Source organism: Diabrotica virgifera, chromosome 2 (genome assembly GCF_917563875.1).
Source record: "Diabrotica virgifera virgifera chromosome 2, PGI_DIABVI_V3a".
In the NCBI taxonomy this organism is placed as follows: Eukaryota; Metazoa; Arthropoda; class Insecta; order Coleoptera; family Chrysomelidae; genus Diabrotica; species Diabrotica virgifera.
The window spans coordinates 819,752-839,952 of NC_065444.1; the positions used below are offsets into that span (position 1 = coordinate 819,752).

General features: G+C 31.9%; 1 protein-coding gene across 3 annotated transcripts in view; it reads left to right on the top strand.

Moving 5' to 3' along the window:
* The window catches only part of LOC114337532 (facilitated trehalose transporter Tret1-2 homolog), a 337,833-nt gene that overhangs the window by 11,050 nt on the left and 306,582 nt on the right, over positions 1–20,201 (top strand). The window contains exons 2-4 of one of the 3 annotated variants that reach the window (XR_007696335.1): positions 5,566–5,620; positions 7,372–18,722; positions 18,813–19,584. Coding sequence is in view for 1 of the 3 variants with exons in the window: in XM_028287997.2 (XP_028143798.2) it covers positions 5,566–5,620; positions 7,372–8,699 (1,383 nt within the window). In the remaining 2 variants the exon portion in view is untranslated. Of the gene's footprint in view, positions 1–5,565; positions 5,621–7,371; positions 19,585–20,201 lie in introns of those variants that run through there. The other 2 variants (XR_007696336.1, XM_028287997.2) reach the window with 2 other exon arrangements.

Here is a 20,201-nt window from a genome sequence, read left to right on the forward strand (position 1 = left end):
GGGAAGAAAAATACATTCTTTCATTTTTAATTTAATGGCTTGTATTTACGTAGACAGTGTTATCAACATTGTTAATATTCAACAGAATATTAACTGGTCGTTTAATATGTTTATTTAAAATTGTTGAGGGTATGAATATACATTCATAATTTCGAAATGTAAACTACACTCAGCTTGGCCTTTCAGATAGCTCAATGTACGACAACTTACAATTTTATTTTGTGTAAAGTTTTGTGAATAAAATGTAAAGCCAATGTAAAATAAAGTATAGGTATTTGAGATTACAGTAAAACCTGCCATATCCGGATGAATGTGGCGACAGACCGATCTGGATATGAAAAAATCGGGATATCAGGACCACTTCTTTTATAGTCAACGCTGTCAATAACTTTCGTCGATAGATGTTTTATAGATTCTATAATACCTTGATCCATAGGCTGACAGAGGGATGTCACATTTGGGAGAAAAAAAGAGACGTTATTTCGCCATCTTTTAGTTTTTTGGATCGGGATGAGAGGGTACGTTGTCCAACAGCAGGACTGCCTTTCTCGGTAGATCTTGGTAGATGAGGACGGCAGAACCGTCCGGATATGGGGAGGTCCGGATATGACAGGTCCGGATGTGCAGGTTGTACTGTATTTTGGATTGTAGAAAAAGCAAGAGAATAATATTCAAGCAACAATATTTAGTCAGCTCTCTAAAAATATAACTATATTTATTCATTGGTAGTACAAAATGATTATTTATTATTAATGCTATTAATATTAAAAAAAATGGAAGTAAAGCATGTCAGACAGTGACGATAATAGATGCTAAAAGGAAGCAAAAGATAAGCTTCTATTAAGCGAAGCATTCTTTGAGTTTTCCTTAGTTTACAGTAAGAACTTTAATCTTTATATTATTTGCATTTATAGATCACCTGACTCTTCTGTGGAACTATTTTTTCAGAACCTGCTTAATTTGTTAGATGACCTGCCCCATAAAAGCAGAAAAATTTTATGCGGGGACTTTAACATTAATTATGCTGCTGCTTGTGCTACACAAATATCCCTAGTCAACATATTTGAATCGTATGGTCTAACAATGCACATTGATTCTCCTACAAGGATTACAAAAACTTCATCTACCATAATTGATTATATTGTCTCAGACTTCTCACCCCGTGATGTCTGCGCTACAACTGTTAATGCGGGACTATCTGATCATGAAGCGGTTTATACGAAGTTTAACATCTTTAGCAAGCACTCTTCGAAAACTCGACGTTTAGGCAGGATTTTTTCCGCTCGGAATTTTCGTAAATTCCAAAATTTATGCTTAACCTCTGAGTGGCCCTTTCCTTCTATGAACGTCGATAATAATTTCAGTGACTTTTTGAATAAGCTTGTCTGTATCTTTAATAAAGCATTTCCTTTAATCACAATTAAGCCAAAACATCACAAACCCTGGACTACCAAAGGTGTCCGCATATCAGCCAAAAATATGCGTTCACTACTGTACATCAAGAAATTTACTACCAACGTCTCTGTTACTGAATATATCACCAAGTACAGGGCAATCTATTTAAAACTTATAAAATCAGCTAAAAAATTGTACTACCAAAATCGTCTGAGAAGCTCTAAAAGTGTTGCAAAAGAAACTTGGTCCATAATAAACGATCTTCGTAATAAAACTCACACAGCTCAAACATTTTCCCTTCCAGACCCAGAAAATCTAAATGAATACTTTGTTAATGTGAGTAAAAATATAACATCAACTATTGTGTCACAACAAGATCCCATTTCCTATCTCCCTAATTCAGGAAAGGTCTCGAATTCATTCTTTATAAGACCGGTTGATAAATCTGAACTGATTCAGACAATCAATAATATCAAAAGCAAATCTTCCTGTAGTACCGATGGACTATCCATAAAAATTTTCTCAAATCTCCCAGACAGTGTGTTGGGAGTCCTTATCTCTCTAATTAATGATTCTTTTGAGAAAGGTAAATTTCCAGAGTGCCTAAAGACGGCCATCATTATTCCTCTTCATAAGGGTGGTGAAAAATCAAATGCCTGCAATTATTAGCGGTGTGCAAGTACTTGGAAGGGGAAACGAGAAACGACCCTGCGCGAGTCGCGGAGAAATATTGCAACTATCTTAAATAATTCATATTGTCAATTGAAATTGTCAAATTGACGTATATTTCATACCTTCTGTCAATGAAGCAGAAAAATTATATACTGCTCCACAATATTGATATGATATGCAATTATTATATAAAGGTAAATTTAATTAATTTTATTTTGCTTGCAGTACTGCATTTTAATAACTAATTTTATTTACTACATACAATTGTTGACGTTTTCATAACATAACCTGAATCTTATTTTTTCTTCTTATTATTTTTTGGACTATGGCCTTGACAATTATCTAGTAACCAGGACTAATATAATTGGCCAATATAATTAAAAGTGCGAATTTTAGTATAGAGCGTAGAAATAGGGGTCGCTTTGCCGAACTTGCACGGTCCCAATAGACCTATTGCATTACTACCGGTACTCTCAAAAATTATTGAGAGACTCATAAAAGCCCGACTTATGTCCTTTCTCGTTGATAACAATATTTTATCACAAAATCAGTTCGGCTTTTTAAATAATAAATGTACCACAGATGCCATGTTTTCTGTACTACATGAGGTTTATCAAGCATTAAACAATAATCTGCACACTGCCACTGTTTTTTGTGATTATGCCAAAGCTTTTGATTGTGTGAATCACGACATTTTGATAAAAAAACTAGATTTCTACGGAATTCGAGGTATTTCTTCGAACTGGTTTCAATCTTACTTGGATAATAGGAAACAACTGGTTAGAGCAAATGATACAGACTCTAGTCTCAAAAATGTTGTATGTGGGGTACCACAAGGTTCAGTATTGGGTCCTCTACTTTTCCTTATCTTTATTAATGACATCACTAGCTTAAAAATCGATGGAAAAGTTTTTCTTTTTGCTGATGATATAAGTATCACTTGGAGCAACTCAAATATCGCAACCCTTCATGCTACTATAAGTTCTGATCTACTTACAATAAAATCTTGGTCCGATTCAAATTTACTCTCTTTTAACGTAGATAAAACAGTAGCATTGTCCTATAAAGGAGCTCTTCAACCCTTACCTCTTCATAACAGCCAGATCAGTATCGTTGATTCTGTAAAGTTTCTTGGTATTTTTTTAGATAGCAATCTGAAATGGTCCCTTCATATTGATGTGTTAAGCAAGAAACTATCCTCAGCTTGCTTTGCAATAAGATTTGTTTCGAAGGAAATGAATTTAGCCTCTTCCAAAATAACATATTTTTCTTTGTTCGAGTCACATCTTCGATATGGTCTCCCTTTTTGGGGTTCTGGTACGGCTGCTCAAACTGATGTTATTTTTAAATTACAAAAAAGAGCAATAAGATATCTGTTTGGCCTCAGAAGAACAACACATTGCAGAAGCTACTTCAAAGATCACAGGATTCTAACACTACCTTCTTTATATATTTTAGAAACTGTTTGCTTAATTCGTAAACATCTACATGTCTTTCCAGCAAGACCTAGACATGACTATTCCACCAGAAATTCTACCTTTGACATCTATTTACCGATCCCGTCCAGTGAGTTAGTAAAGAAATCTATATTATATTCTGCAAAAAAACTTTACAACCATCTCCCTCTACAACTTAAATCTGCAACATCTTTCCCAAAGTTCCGTAAAATGACTAAAGCCTATTTATCTGAAAGACCATATTATTCAACAGCAGAGTTTCTTAACCAATAACTAAGAAAGTACAGTATTCTTATTTATAAGTATAATCTTAATCTATATTTGAGTGTCATATGCAGCAGCTTAACTTAACTTATTAAATTTCTTAAGGTAGAATATGAAATTTGCAAATTTTTTTTTAAATTTTGCAATAGATTGTTACTGTTTTTTTTTTGTTTCTCTTCATTATTTTTATTTTTATAGACGATTTATATCATTTTAGTAAATTGTATTTGTTATTTGTTATTGTTCTTATTTATGATTCTTGTAAGCTTTGTCTATAAAATTGTTAAATTTTTCATGACAATAAAGCATATTTCCATTCTATTCTAAGCCAGAAGAAATATGTGGCAGAAGTATAAGAATACAGTGAACACCAGATGAGATAAAATCAAAAACAAATGAAACAAATAACCAGAATGGAATTATTGAGGCAACTAGTAGGTGATAACAAAAGGAAAAATACGGAATTTGAGAATATAAAAATATGATGGGAAATGTAGTAGGGGAAATGACAGAGATAAGGAAGGAGAATAATAAATGTAAACTACAAGGGAACGAGTTAATGCAAGAAAATGAAAATTGAAAAAGGAAATGGCAATCATGAAACAAAAAATGGAGAAAATAGAATTAACTAAAGAAGTATGCCAGTAAAAAGTACTTAATACTGAGAGGCTTACAAAGAGATACATCAGATGGAGAGTAACTAAAACCTTGATTACACGTAACGAGTATTGTAGCGAGACAGTGTTCTCGGCCGAGTGCTCGTTTGGTATAAACATACTAACGAGTACTTGGCCGAGCACTCGACCCAATTATATGGCGAGACAGTCACTCGGATCTTGTTCTATTTACTAGGCCGAGTCCTGGACCTCCCACCCTTCAATCTTATACTCGCCAATCCACTCAGTATGTGTAAACAATACTCGCTGTGTAACTGTGCATATTACCACTTCATCAGAGGAGACATCTTGTGTTAATCAATGTGACTTGTGATTCTCAAAAATAGCTAACAAATGGAACTTAGGTAGGACAATAAAGTTTAGTTCAATTCTATAGATAAGTCACACCCGTGCTTATCAAATTTCAAATCTTTGGAGTATAAAAATAAACAAAACCGTGATACAGCATATGTATCGATTATAGAAGAAATAAATATTGTTGGTTTTAAAACTCAAGAAGTCATATAAAATAAAAAATTTAAATTCGACATATAGACAAGAAATAAAAAAAACCAACGAATCGAAGAAATCGGGAGCAACGAGATTTGGTCTTCTTAAAATCCATTGTCTATAGTCCAAAGACGCTTATCTCCTTTTCACAATATATCCGTCAATTCTTGTATAAGCAGTGGTATAAGCCGTTTGATATTGTTAATGTTAGCTTTACGATCCATAAATACACTACTCCTTGTTTTTGTGAAGCAAACCTGAACAGACTCGCCTGCAAATTCAAAAATTGCCAAATACATATAAACCATCTCTCGCTCTCACCACTGTCTCGGCCTAGTAACAGTTTTGCTGTCTAACCACTGTACTCGTTACGTATAATCAAGCCATAAAAATCGAAATAGTCGAACTTTATAAACAAGGAATTAGAGGTAATAAGGAAAATAAATAGATCAAAAAAATTAAACATAATATGTGTGTCATTAAGTGCCAAAATCAAAGGTACTGGCCTGGCCTTAAGAGCAGAATATGACTCTGTTTTTTATTAATCTCAAATTACTAGAAGCTGACACTAAATCTTTATATAATTTTGACATGGTTTTTGGTCTTTACAGGAACCCTCCAATGATAGACCTGCGAAATTCCGTCAGTACCTTGCAGCCTTCTCAGGTTAGTTTCTAATTTAATTTTTGAAAAATGTGTTATATAATAACTTAGCTACTATGTTATTAAGTTAGTTACGCTGGTAATATTTTTACCAGTAAAATGAACTACGTTACACTATGAATCTGTTTCACTATTTATCTCGATTTTTCATCACTAACTAGCAAACAGGGAAAACAAAAGAGATTTTTTTTATTTTATAAATTTTAATTTATAAAATAAAATTTATTTATCACGAGGTTTTTTCCTGGTTTTCTATGGAATCTCTAACGCGAGAATTTTACTGTCACTGTTGCATGTGGTTGTCTTTTTAAAGACAGGTCACATGCTATGATTTTTTTTGTGACGAATATTCTTAAGTTGGGGTTGATTTCATGTAATCGAATGAGCTATCTTTCAGTAAAGGAACGTAACTCATAAATATTGGCAATATCATTTTAAAGTCTTCTACTTTATAAATGAGTTCGATTAAATAAATTATTAGAAGAATTTTTACTAAGCAACAACATTTTTGTTTAATTCATTAATATTTTTTCTATTTTGACAAAGGCAAAATCATTTTTTAGTAAAATTGTGGCTTATTTCCCATTAAAAATAGTTAATTACAAAAATGCCACATGAGAATAGCTTCAGAACATCACATAGAGAAATTAAAAAAAGCTTCAAAATTTTCAAAAAATTCTAGAGCATTATAAAGATTTTTTCATTTAATTTGATGAGATTTAAAGAGAAAAAAAAAAAGAATGTGTGTGTACTTTGTACGCACGTAAGAAGTTATACTTCTATTATATGATTTCAACTAAATAAATATACTTTCAACAGGTTATTTGTATTTAAAGATTAAACTAATTTTTACTTACTACTTTCCAAAAATTTTTACTAAAACAATACTAAAAATAAAAAAAGTTAGATAACACACGGAATTGAACCAGGGACCTCTCGATCTCCGGTCGAACGCGCTACCACCGAGCTAAACCCCCTTTGCTTTGACAGCTTACAAGATTTCTCATATATACTGACAAATTTAAAGTAAATATACTTACTATTATTATAAAATATTTTATTCCCGAGGAAGACAAATCCAAAGACACAAAAATTATAATAAATAATACATTTACTAAAAACACTAATATATTCTTTTAATGACTTATTTGCGCTGATACATACATAATTTGAAAGATTAGCAACGAACTACATACTGTCTGTCTGCGCATGCGCTAGGCAAGTATAAAATTTCACCCTCGATCGTAAAGAAGTATAACTTCAAAAATTTGGGGGAAAATAAAGGCACTCGATTACGCGAAATATGAATTTTTAATTTTTTTTTTTAGTCAAGAAAACGAAAAAATGCGTGATTTTTGGAAAAAAAATAGTTAAGCGACCTCTAAAAAAAATTTTTAAGAGGTAAAACCTTCAGCATCTTTTTTATCAAAAAAATGTGAAATAATGATTGGGCAAAAGAAAAAATATCCAGTCTAATTTACAGTCTTTCATGATTACAGTAGGAAAAATGAAAGAATACCCATGAACGAACATATAAAACACGCTATATTTTCCTGTCACCGTGTCACAAAGAAAATTGTCCAGTGCAAGTACATGTAACAATAATTATTACATGTTCTTGCGCTGGCCAATTTTTTGTGACACGGTGACAGGAAAATACAGCGTGTTTTATATGTTCGTTCATGGGTATTCTTTCATTTTTCCTACGTATGTATGTTAGAAGTATATCATCATTAATATGTATATATTTTTAGCAACTTTGTCAGCTCTGGCTGCCGGTACCGTACTGGCATGGACATCTCCGATTCTCAATGACCTGGAAGCTGGCAAGTACAACAACATCAAATTAGACAGCAACCAAATAGGATGGATCGGCTCGTTCGTAACATTCGGTGGGATGGCCATGTGCATACCAACAGGCTTTATCTGTGACATAATAGGTCGTAAGAAAACTCTGCTGTTATTATGTGTTCCCTACACGATAGGATGGTTGCTCATCATATTCGCCAACAACGTGCTGATGCTGTATTTCGGCAGACTAATAACGGGAACTGCAGCTGGAGCTTGTTGTATAGCAGCACCTTTGTACACAAGCGAAATAGCCCACAAAACGCTGCGAGGTACTCTAAGCAGTTATTTTCAACTGATGGTTACCGTGGGAATATTTCTGGGTTATTTACTAGGAAAATACCTAAATGCTCTATATTTTACAATCTGGTGTGCTTGCGTTCCGTTCGTTTTCGTTGTTTTCTTTGTATTCCAGCCTGAATCACCCGTGTATCTATTAAAACGAGGACTCTTTAATGACGCTAAGGGAGTTTTGACTATCTTACGAGGTAGCGAGTACAAAGTCGATGAAGAACTCAACGAAATCGAAGGATATTTAAAGGAAAGTAGCCAAACAACCATTTCCCTAACTGAAACTTTCAAACAAGGATCTGTCATTAAGGCTTTTATTATATCTGCTTCTTTGATGTTTTTCCAGCAGTTTAGCGGTGTTAACGCGGTTATTCTGTACACCACAGATATCTTTAAGACGTCAGGAGTGCACTTGGATCCAAAAAGTGCTTCTGTTATGGTAGGATTATTTCAAGTTCTAGCTACTTTCGCGGCTTCTTTAGTTATAGATAAACTTGGTAGAAGAATATTGTTGTTTATATCGGCGTTGTTTGTTACCGTAAACCTATTTCTTCTTGCTATTTTCTTCACTCTGAAAGACAGAACCGATATAAGCGACAATATTATTGAAAAATTAGGATTTATACCAGTAGGAGCCTTATGCCTGTTTATAATAGCTTATTCTCTTGGATTGGGACCAATTCCGTGGGTGATATCATCTGAGATATTTCCTACTGAGATTAAGAGTGTTACTAGTTCTACAGCAGGTACCGTTAATTGGTTTTTGGCTTTTATCCTTACGAGGTTTTATCTTCAAATATCCAATTATATAGGGCAAGATAGTACATTCTATATTTTTGGATCTGCCTCGATGATAGGAATATTCTTCGTCTATATTTTCGTTCCGGAAACTAAAGGTAAAAACATTTTGGAAATACAGGCTGCCTTGAATAACAATCAGTAAACTCGTGACTTTTATGGAGTGTCAAAAACATGCATTGTGTACGTGGAAAAATGTTACCATAGTATTCTTACCACATTTATTTTGGTAAATGTCAATGAGCAACCATGAAGCATATTTTCTTGATTTGACAATGGCTTTCGATAAGAAAATTATGCTACAATGTATGTTTGCCCAATATATCCACCCACCAAACAAATACAGCCTACAAACGAAACAGAAACAATATTCTGACCAACTTATGATCATAAGATCAATAAATAAGTCAAAATATAGGGTTGTATGGTTTTGGCTGTTTTAATATCGTTACATCTACCTACATAACCCTTCTTTGTTCGCCGTCTAAGGTATCAGTAAGCGCCGATTAAAGCTCAAAGTATCGACCGCAAGAGAGTTTATAACGGATTATCATTGCTGTACAATCCTATTTGAGCCTCGACCTTTCTAAGTCTGTTTCTCCTTCTTCTAAAGGTGCCTATCTCCTAGTGGTGTTGGCGACCACATTGGCCCATCTTATTCTATTCACACCAGCTCGAAATGGATCAGTTGACGTAAACCAGTCACCTTCCTAGGGACAGGACCTCACTTGCCCTCAATCTTGCCTTTTAGAATCAACTCTAGAAGTCGATATTTACTATTACGCATTACGCATAATGTGGTCAAAGTAAACCAATTTTCTATTCTTTTCTATTCTATAATTTCTTTGTTTTTTTCTTAGCCTCTGGAGAATAATTTGTAAACTGTTTCTCCAATCCGTTCTATTCCTTGAAGCTTGGTGTCAGTTTGCCTCACCAATTTTTCTCGAATTCTTATCCTGACCATTCATCTTTAGTCTACCTCTCTCATTAATTTACAGTTTTTTTCTATTATGGCTAGTTGGTACTAATTTAGTTCTGCTGTCCTTTTTAGCTCGTCTTATCATCTTTCTTGCGGTCTTCCTACGATTCTTCTTTCTCCCCATGGTCTCTACCTAGTTACATTTCCACTCCAGCTTTCGTACAGTTATATTTATTTGTGTGTACTCAATTGTGTTCGTTTTCCCTGCTTTTATAAGTTATCTTCTCTCTTCTAGAAGTTGTTTTGTTTTTAGGTAGAGTTTGTCACTGCTCTGTGTTCTGTTACCTGCTCAAATGCATTAAGAAACTATAAATACTTTGTCGTTATTTGACGCACATTCCGAAATTCGAGTGAATAAGTAAGCAAGAGTTGAAATATTTAAAAGCTCGACTATCAGATCTGTATTTCTGTTTAAGTGTAATTTTAGAATTGGATGCATACTTTTTAATCCTTCAAATATTGAGAATGTTTAACCATGTTTTATATTATTAATACGTAATTCATTGATATTTTTCTGTTGATATGTTCTTATACTTTATAACGAAGAAGTTTCTATTTATATTAAATTTACATTCAAGATGCAGTAGAAATAAACAAACCAAGACACGTTAAGTGCTACTAGGAGCACACCCGAATCATAATCTACAATGTATAAACCTTGGAAATCATGATTTGGGGTTTACAATGCATATACATTGTAAATTATGATTCGGGAGTGCTCCTAGTAGCATTTAACGTGTCTTGTTTTGTTTATTTCTACTGCATCTTTATTCTAAATTTAGTATAGTTCTAAATAAAAGGTTTTAGATATATTTTAAGTTCTTTGTAATGTTAGTTTTGTAAAAAGATATTTACACATGCAGCGACTGTGATAAAGCAGCCCCTAGACGCTTAATTTTGTCCACGATAATTGGTAATTAAAAATTGAATGGGTTGCATGTGTGAGTTCATACTACATAAGTAGTTAAATAAATAACGGACGTTCTCACAATCATTTATTTACTCCGTGTCTCCGGATAATTTACTTCTACCGGAGACCTGATGATGCTGTGAAATCTGTAGACAGCGAAACCGGCCGTCCTAAGTAAATAAATGATTGTGAGAACGTCTGTTATCCCTTTACCTACTGAATTGGTAATCAATTTGTAGTTGAGTCTTAAACAACCACAGTGTAAATGGTACTCTGTAAGTATGCGGTAAGAAGAACTTGTAGCAATTACCATCTATGAATTTTATCTGGTTTTTTAGTCATTCTTTTAAATCTTCATTTCCCTGGTTGGTTGAAGAGTTCCTTTAATTCCTATGATTAGAACTCGATGCTAAACGCTAATGGACCAGGTATACATCTGGGTCGGGACTGTGTAACGTTTAAAAAATCCGGTTGTGTATCTTGTCCATTTTTTGTATTTGAAAATATTTTTTAGAGAGTTTTCTTACACAAAACTCAATTATTATTATTTATGATAATATAGACGTCTATAGGCTGCTTTAGATTTACATATTAACAAGTTTTTGTATCTAACTCCAACTAGTCCAGGTTGTCGTACTGCTCCTGTGGAAAAATGTTCTGATTCGGTTTTTTTGCTGATTCCTGTTCAAAAATAATTCCTTTAAACAAATCTTGAGGGTTTTTGGGCAGAAATTGTATATCTAATCGTAACAATGATGATTTCATAAGTGGTAATGATGAAGTTAATGTAACATTTCATTTGTAAATATAATTTTAACTTCATTATATTGAATACTACCTCTGTAACATTGTGATGTTTTTTGTATATTTTTGTTAAAATATCTCTACTTTTATTATATCTACTTACTAATTTAATTAACTAGTTTTTAGTTAATAGATAAATCTGTACCTCGGAGGGATACAACACTATGTCCATTTTTTTTTAATTTATGACATTTTTACACACTAATAATCAACTTTTACCATTTTATTTAGAGGAATAAAGCACTAGGTCCTAAACCATTTGCTGATTGAGATAGTGACATTTAAAAGAAGATCCTAATAGAAGAAAAGAAGATAAAAGCCAAGTCCATTTGTCCCTATTGTTGAAAAAAGTTTAAAACTGCTGTTCTGTAAAGTTATGAAAATGGACATAGAGTTGTATCCCTCTGAAATACAGCAATATATTAAATTTAACTTAGGGCCGGTTTCACCAACAACAAATAAATTGGGGAATAGTTATTAGTCGAATAAAATTTATTAGTCGATTATATTTTTATTGTTTCAATACAATTTTGATAATTTAAAGTTAAACTGACGAATTGCCTTTGTTATAGATATTTAAAGCGAGAAAGTCAATTTAATCGAAGAGTAAATATTTATTTGGTAAAAAATAAAGTAAGTCTTATTTGATGTTTGTGAAACGTAGATCTCACAGTTTTATTGGTCGAATAACTTTATTCATCGAATAAACTACTATTCGGCGTTGGTGAAACCGGCCATTAGTTATTTAATTTCCAATTCGACATTGTTTTTTAAAACAAGTTTGTGATTTTGGTTCTCTTCTTTTTAAGTGCCGTCTCCTAATCGGAGGTTGAATATCATCATCATTATCTTTACTCTATTTACCGCTGCTCTTAATAGTTCTATAGAACTGCATTTAAGGGGTTACATAGGTCTTGCAGGTAAAAAAAGTGACTTTTAAAAAAATTTTATCTCGAAAACTAAAAATTATTTTTATTTATGATTGGAACATGTAAAAGCATACTTAAGGTACTCTCAAAAAATTTTTAGCCAAAAATATTCATTTTTGTAGAGTTGTCTGCAATTTTTCGACAACAGCCCTTTTTTGCGGTGAGCAGCATAACTAAGTCCAGTCTCATCTGAAATCAAAAAATCAAAAAGTTTCTTGTAGCTTATACCTGTGGCTAGTGAATGAACGAAGGAATTTAAAAAAAAATGAAATTTGAAGATTTTACATAAGTTTAAACACATTTTCGACCCCAATTTTTCTCATTTTTTCAAAAATGACCATTTTTAAGTAGTTTTTTTTTTATAAAACAAAAACAACTTCACCTAATAAAAATTCATTCGTTCATTCACTAGCCAGAGGTATAAACTACAAGAAACTTTTTGATTTTTTGATTGCAGATGAGACTGGACTTAGTTATGCTGCCCACCGCAAAAAAGGACTGTTGTAGAAAAATTGCAGTCAACTCTACAAAAATAAATATTTTTGGCTGAAAATTTTTTTTGAGAGTACCTTAAGTACTATACTTTTACATGTTCCAATTATAAATAAAAATAATTTTTAGTTTTCGAGATATAATTTTTTTAAAGTCACTTTTTTTTACCTGCAAGACCTATGTAACCCCTTAAACCATTCCCTTAAATTCTTCATGACACCTTCCTTCTTCCTTTACTCCTTCCGCCTCTTATCTTTCCCTTTCCCTGTATTATCAGTGTTAGCATTTCATATCGCTGTCCCTTTATTACGCGTCCCAGATATTGTAACTTTCTTATTTTTATTATTTCGCATTATTTGCCCATTTCTCGTAATACTTCCGTGTTCGTTTATTTCTGTGTCCATGCTATTCTAAGAATCCTCCTGTAACAGCACATTTCAAAGGACTGTAGTTTATTTATGTGTTCTTGCTTCAATGTCCACCTTTCAAGTCCATATTGCGGTATCGAGGACACGGAGCATCTCAAAGCTCTTACTCTCAGTTCTAATCTAAGGGCTTTGTTACAGATAATTGTTTTCATTTTTACAAACGCATTTCTTGCTATTTCTATCCTGGTCCTTATTTCTGTTTGATAATTTTTTTCTGAAATGCAGGTTCTCTGAAATCCTACATTTCCCAAAAGTATGCTCGTTTGTATGTTTGTTTTCTTAGTTATTATCATGTATTTGGTCTTTTTATGTTCATTTTTAGTCCATATTCTTCACATAAACTGTTTATCTTGTTTAGTAGTAATTGGAGTTGTTCAGCAGAGCTTGCCATAATCACAGTGTCATCTGCATTTCTTATGTTGTTAATAGATCTTCCGTTAATTATTATTCCTTCACTTTGAGATAGTAATGCTTCTTCAAAAATTGCTTCACTATTCACTATATACATTAAAGAGTAATGGAGGCATAATACATCCCTGCCTAACTCCTCTCCTGATTTCAATTTCTGGACTGGGTTCGTTATCTATTACAATTTGTGCTCTTTGATTCCACTTTGATTTTGGTTCTCACTATTCTTAATTACAAAAATATTTTAAATCTTTACAAATGCGTAAACAAGGACTATTATTATTACAAATGTCTTGAAATGCCAATTTTAGTGGATAATTAGTAAACTTGAAAATAAGTATTCCCGAAAAAAAAATGAATCTCAAAAAACATGAACTATTTTGATTTTACACTGAATTATCCGACAGGGTCAGGTTTATACGTAGTGTTAAGTACCTACAGCTCTCATATGATGTTGAGAATTTCCAACAAACACTTATTATGTTTATCTAAGCTTGAAAACTCCTCGGCTGAAATTCTATTTCTTAAAAAATGCCTGCAATTATTTGCCCATACCTCTGGCGTGATTTCATTTATCTTGATGTTTGTTATCTCTTAAACATCTGCTAATTTAAAAGTAGTGTTTCTTGCCACTACTTGGTTTTTTTCAAATAATCCATATCTTTTCAGTCGGGTTAAGTTCTGGATGATAAGGTGGTAAACGTAAAACTGAGTTGTTGTACTGTGTTAATAATTGACCTACAGCATACACAGAGTTTTTAGATTTAGCACAGAGTATCTTATTATACAGATCCGGCTGTTTCATTTTTCTCGAAAAATATATTCCTTTTTGTCAACTATTTCCTCATGACGTCTTTGTGTCTATGTGTCACTGAGCAATTCGACATTTGTATCGATACGAACAAAAATTCGAATCTATAATATCTGAACGAGCTGTAAGATTGCCAATTCGCACGTTTTGTGGTATGCTCCTTCTCAGAGGCTTCTTTCAGTGCGTCAAAGTTTTTCGATTTCTTTCTAACGCATTAAGTTGTAAGTGATTGAAAAAAGGTACGTCCGTGATTAAAATCATTTACATTTTTTCTAGTTGTTGATAGATGGCGCTATAATTAAACAAAAAATGATTATGTATTATCTATACTACTATAATCTGTACAATTTATAGGACTATACAAATCAAAGAACGTTCCTTTTTATAAATGAAATAAACACAATAAGGAACTTGCATATATTTTTAAATATTAAAATGATATTAAAAAACATAAGGTAACATGATCTTAAAACGCTTGCATGCGAAAAAAAGAAATATTTTTAACCCGTACGCTAATTACGACGCTTTGAAAATGCTATAAGATTCAAATATCTTAGCGAGGCTCTTGAACGTCCTTCTATTGGTCCGACGTCACGGGCCACGGTCAACCAGGCTTAGCAGTCGGAAACAACGCGATTAGGGTAGGTATCACGGGTATATTACATTTTAATCGTCTTTAATGGAAAATTCCTAGGTATTATTTATGTTCATCTTGTATATTATAATAAGTAGTTCCCCAATCAGCTTAGTTTTAAACTGAAATTGATAAAGTTGAGTGCTACTTTGTAAAGAGTTTAAAATGCATAATATGACGGAGAGGGTAAGTCTGACAACTTACCTACCGTTGATGTCTTCATGGTGGCAACTTTTATAAAAAGTAGTGAAAGCTATTCTATTGGAGAAATGCGAGGTGTCAAGGCAAATAAGTAAGAGTTATTAATAAGCATGTTTAAACCGTTTATAACAATAGTTTGGTACCATTATATTATAGTATTCGGTTTACCCCGTGGGTTTGATCTACCTACCTCTAATCGAAGGATTTCGTATATCCTGGAAAAGATTACGGTGTAATTTGCAGTATAATAAAGATTATATTTTATTGTAATGTTTATTAGTACCTACTGGAGCCTTTCATTATTGTGTTCAAAGCCTTCAGAGAAAAGATTATGGTGATTAGCAGACGTACCGATAGAACGTGTACATAGCCAACAAAATCCTTCTTTAGTTAATAATACGCATAAATAAGAAGAATCATTATTGTAATTTTACAAGTTAATATCTTTATCATCTCAGCTTATACTTACACCGCATCCCTCGGTAGACCGCAAGCTATAGTAGAAACCCGACTGTAGACCGCATACTATAGTAGCACCAATACTTTTTAGTTACTCTTACTTTTATTACTAAAAGTTTTGTTTATTTTTAAGTTACTTGTTTCTTCTTTGTTCTTCAACACAAGAAACGACAAAAGTAATTTCATAAACAAGAACTTTTTGATATATGTCAACAGAGATAAAATGTTAATAATTTGCCAGTCACAGAAAAAATCATTTTTGCCACAGAGTAAAACAAGATATTTCAACTATATTATTTATCTATGGGCAAACTGCATTAAATGCAATAGCCCACCGAACGGGCAAACGATACGAGTGGCCTATGACGTCAGACCCCAGCTCTCGCTTTTGAAGTTGTTTGAAACGGAAATTTTAGGCGCGGAACTTTGATCAGATGTTGTACGTACACTATTCATTGTTAAGACGTAATATTTTGAATATAACATTTTAAAACATAAATTAACAATTTTATGCAAAAAAATTTTTTAGTGCAAGTTCCCTATTGATTTGTTATTATACCATATTACGATTACGATTGTGACAACTGTCAGATTTAACTAAAATGTCATGTTATGATTCTCTAAATTCTTAAAATCATATGACATCATTAATTACATACCTACCTGAAAGACTGAGAAGAACTTTAAATTATAGTCGTATAGATATGTAATAGGTAAATACCTAAATATTTTTTCAGATTATAGCGCCATCTATCAGCAACTGGAATAAATATTATAAATGTGTGTGTATCACGGACCTATAGTCGGTTCGCTAAACTCAGACACAACTGGCTAGTGATTTTAGTAAATAATTTTGCCAATTTTGGTAAAATTGGCAAAAAACAAAAAAATTATCTACTGAAATAACTAGCCAGTTGTGTCTGAGTTTAGCGAACCGACTATACCTTTTTTTCTGTCACTTGTGACGCACTGAAAGATGCCTCTGAGAAGGAGATTATATATTTTTGGATCTCAGGTTTGTCTATAATAATATTGGTATCCCTAGATATTAGAGAAAAATGCCTTGATAGATATAATGAAAATCCAAAAAAGTAATGTCCATGTGATTATAAGAAATTAGTATATTTATAAATATTTACATTTGTACAAATTAGCTGATGAACCATTTTGCAAACCTTCAAAATTAGTATGGCATTATTGATGTTTTAAATGTATTATTATTTGTTAGAACGCAATCAATCTATCTTCTTAAAAGATATTTTCAGAAGTTTCCTCAATCGTGGCAAATGAGAAAATCTATTTATTGAATATTTGCAATTCTGTTAATTCTAATATTGTTCTGAAGCTATTTTCTGGTGGCATGTTAATACAATTTACCATCTTTACTGGCAATAAGTCAATTTTACTTTAGAATAAGTTTATTTTGACGTTTCGATTTCATTACATGAAAATTACTAGATTTTCAATGATTTAAAATTTTATAACTTAATAAGGAAGTAAAACTTCGCTTGTAGGTAAATGGTATATAAATTTTTATTAAAATTTTATCTAAAATGATCCAAATTGGATAAAAGTGGGTACATCTATAGTACAAAATCACACAAACGTTTTCGGACCAATCAGTCCATCATCAGGTGGCAGAAACCTAAAATAAGCAAACCACTGCATTAAAAAAGGCCAAGATGAAAGTTTGACTGTTTGAAAGTTAGGAAAATTAGAACATGTGGTACTTACTTTAGATCCAAAGTAGTTGGAACTAGCTACATAGATAGGTCAACAATAGTTGTCAATGTCGACAATAAGTCGATGTTAAAAGGATTTAAAAATGCAGCGTTATTATAATGTGGTCTTCATCTTGGCTTCAAACTGACAGACTGAAATATGACATTAAATGAAAATTGACAAGACCTTCTAGGTAGGGTATTGTATGTGTATGCAGTTATTTTGTATTTTAGAAATGCAAAAATATTATTACTTAAATAAATGAATTTAATTAGCTATTAAATAAATGAGTGAGAATAAACAATTTGAATTAATAGTAACATAAAATTATTTATGATAATTTAATGACGATTGAAAGCGAAAATTTTGCCAACAAGGTAATGACGTCACTTGTTCGAAAAGAAGAGCAGAATAAAGAAAAATAAAATAAACAAAATAAAAGGAAATTTATTAGGTATATGATAAATATAAGGTATAAGAATTGATAAATAAATCATGAATTTGGCTGTTATGAAATGTAGTTTAAGTTAATAATTAAAGTGTAAAGTTAAGAGTATAACTGGTTGTCTGAATTCATGTAGATAAGACAGGGTGAATAAAACAAAACTGATAGTAGATTACTATGGTTTAACGGAATTGAAATTTATAAATTGAAATTAGAATAATGATGTATAACTGGTTGACTGAATTTATAGAATTGAAGTGTAAATAAAAACAACAATAAGAGAAAGTTTATTAAACCATAGTAATCTACTATCAGTTTTGTTTTATTCACCCTGTCTTATCTACATGAATTGAGACAACCAGTTATACTCTTAACTTTACACTTTAATTATTAACTTAAACTGCATTTCATAACAGCCAAATTCATGATTTATTTATCAATTCTTTTACCTTATATTTATCATATACCTAATAAATTTCATATTTTTTTGTTTATTTTATTTTTATTTTTCTTTATTCTGCTCTTCTTTTCGAACAAGTGACGTCATTACCTTGTTGGCAAAATTTTCCCTTTCAATCGTCATTAAATTATCATAAATAATTTTATGTTACTATTAATTCAAATTGTTTATTCTCACTCATTTATTTAATAGCTAATTAAATTCATTTATTTAAGTAATAATATTTTTGCATTTCTAAAATACAAAATAACTGCATACACATAAAATTCCCTACCTAGAAGGTCTTGTCAATTTTCGTTTAATGTCATATTTCAGTCTGTCAGTTTGAAGCCAAGATGAAGACCACATTATAATAACGCTGCATTTTTAAATCCTTTTAACATCGACTTATTGTCGACATTGTTGTAGCCGAAATGGCATAATTATTGTAAAATGAAGGTCTTTTGACCTATCTATGTAGCTAGTTCCAACTACTTTGGATCTAAAGTAAGTAACCACATGTTCTAATTTTTCTAACTTTCAAACAGTCAAAATTTCATCTTGGCCTTTTTTAATGCAGTGGTTTGCTTATTTTAGGTTTCTACCACCTGATGATGGACTGATTGGTCCGAAAACGTTTGTGTGATTTTGTACTATAGATGTACCCACTTTTATCCAATTTGGATCATTTTAGATAAAATTTTAATAAAAATTTATATACCATTTACCTAAAAGCGAAGTTTTACTTCCTTAGTAAGTTTTTTATTATGGTATACAGCCAATGAGAGGAATCTTTTCCTTTTTATTTTATATTTTCGACGTTGTCAAATGTACAGTTTCTGAGATATACGGATAATAGGCTTATTTTTTAATGGGACTACCCGTATATTTTACAATCTTTTATTATAGTTTGTTATTTCCGACATTGCCGTATATGTTTCTGATCCATCAAATTTCATCGTATGTGCCTAAAGTACACTTACAAAAAGATTCTAAGGGTCAGAAGATGAAGGGAAGTTGCCAGGAATCGACAAGAATGGCGACTTCTTCGCGAGTAGGCTCAGATCCACAACGGATTGTCGAGCCACTTGTGATGATGATGAAAGTACTCGCAAGTTTATTAAAGGATTTTTTTCTTTAAAATCTCTAGGAGTATTTACTCAACAGATATTTTTTTGGCATTCACATTTTTTTTTCTATTCCTTTTAAGAAGATAGAATATGAATTACTTATTGTTGTACATGTTTTAAGAAATGTGTTGTTGAACGTAAAAAGTTGTACTTATGTTAGTTAAAATATTTATGTGTAGTACTTACGTAAAAATATATGTTTTATCCAAATTGTGAATTATATGTCAGTGTTGACCAGCTTTGTTGCAGTTTTTTTTATTTGATCTGGAATACCTAACCATTTCTGCAGAATATAGGGAATGAAATAAAGAAGAGTTTATGAAGAAATGATGGAACTAAACAGGACAATGCATGGAAATAAAGGGTGTAACCATAAGAATAATCTGTAGAAATAGAAAAGTATGAAATGATATACTCAGTAGGTACAACTGTTCTTAGTTACTTGTTGGGAAAAAGATTATAATCAATATTACAGAACAAGTAAATCAATATTTATTCGAATACCTATATACGAACAAGAGGCTAGCGAAATTGTGACTTAGAAGAAGCATCTCACATCTCGATATCAACACATCATCGCCAGTTGAATTGCAGGTATCACCAACATTAGATTTTAAAAACTACTGTTTTATATGCACAAAAAAGTCAGTTCAGTTAATTCATTAATATTCTTCATTTTTGTTGTCATCTTTAAGCCTTTCTGTATTGTTTCGTTCGTATTTAGACCCTTTTTCATTTTTGATATCTGAAATTATATCCTTTACCCTACTTTCAACCTTGTTGTAAGAATCCGCATTTGCCCTCTTCTATATTACGTTAATTTCCAAGCTATGTTTGGACTCCAGTTTCAGACGCA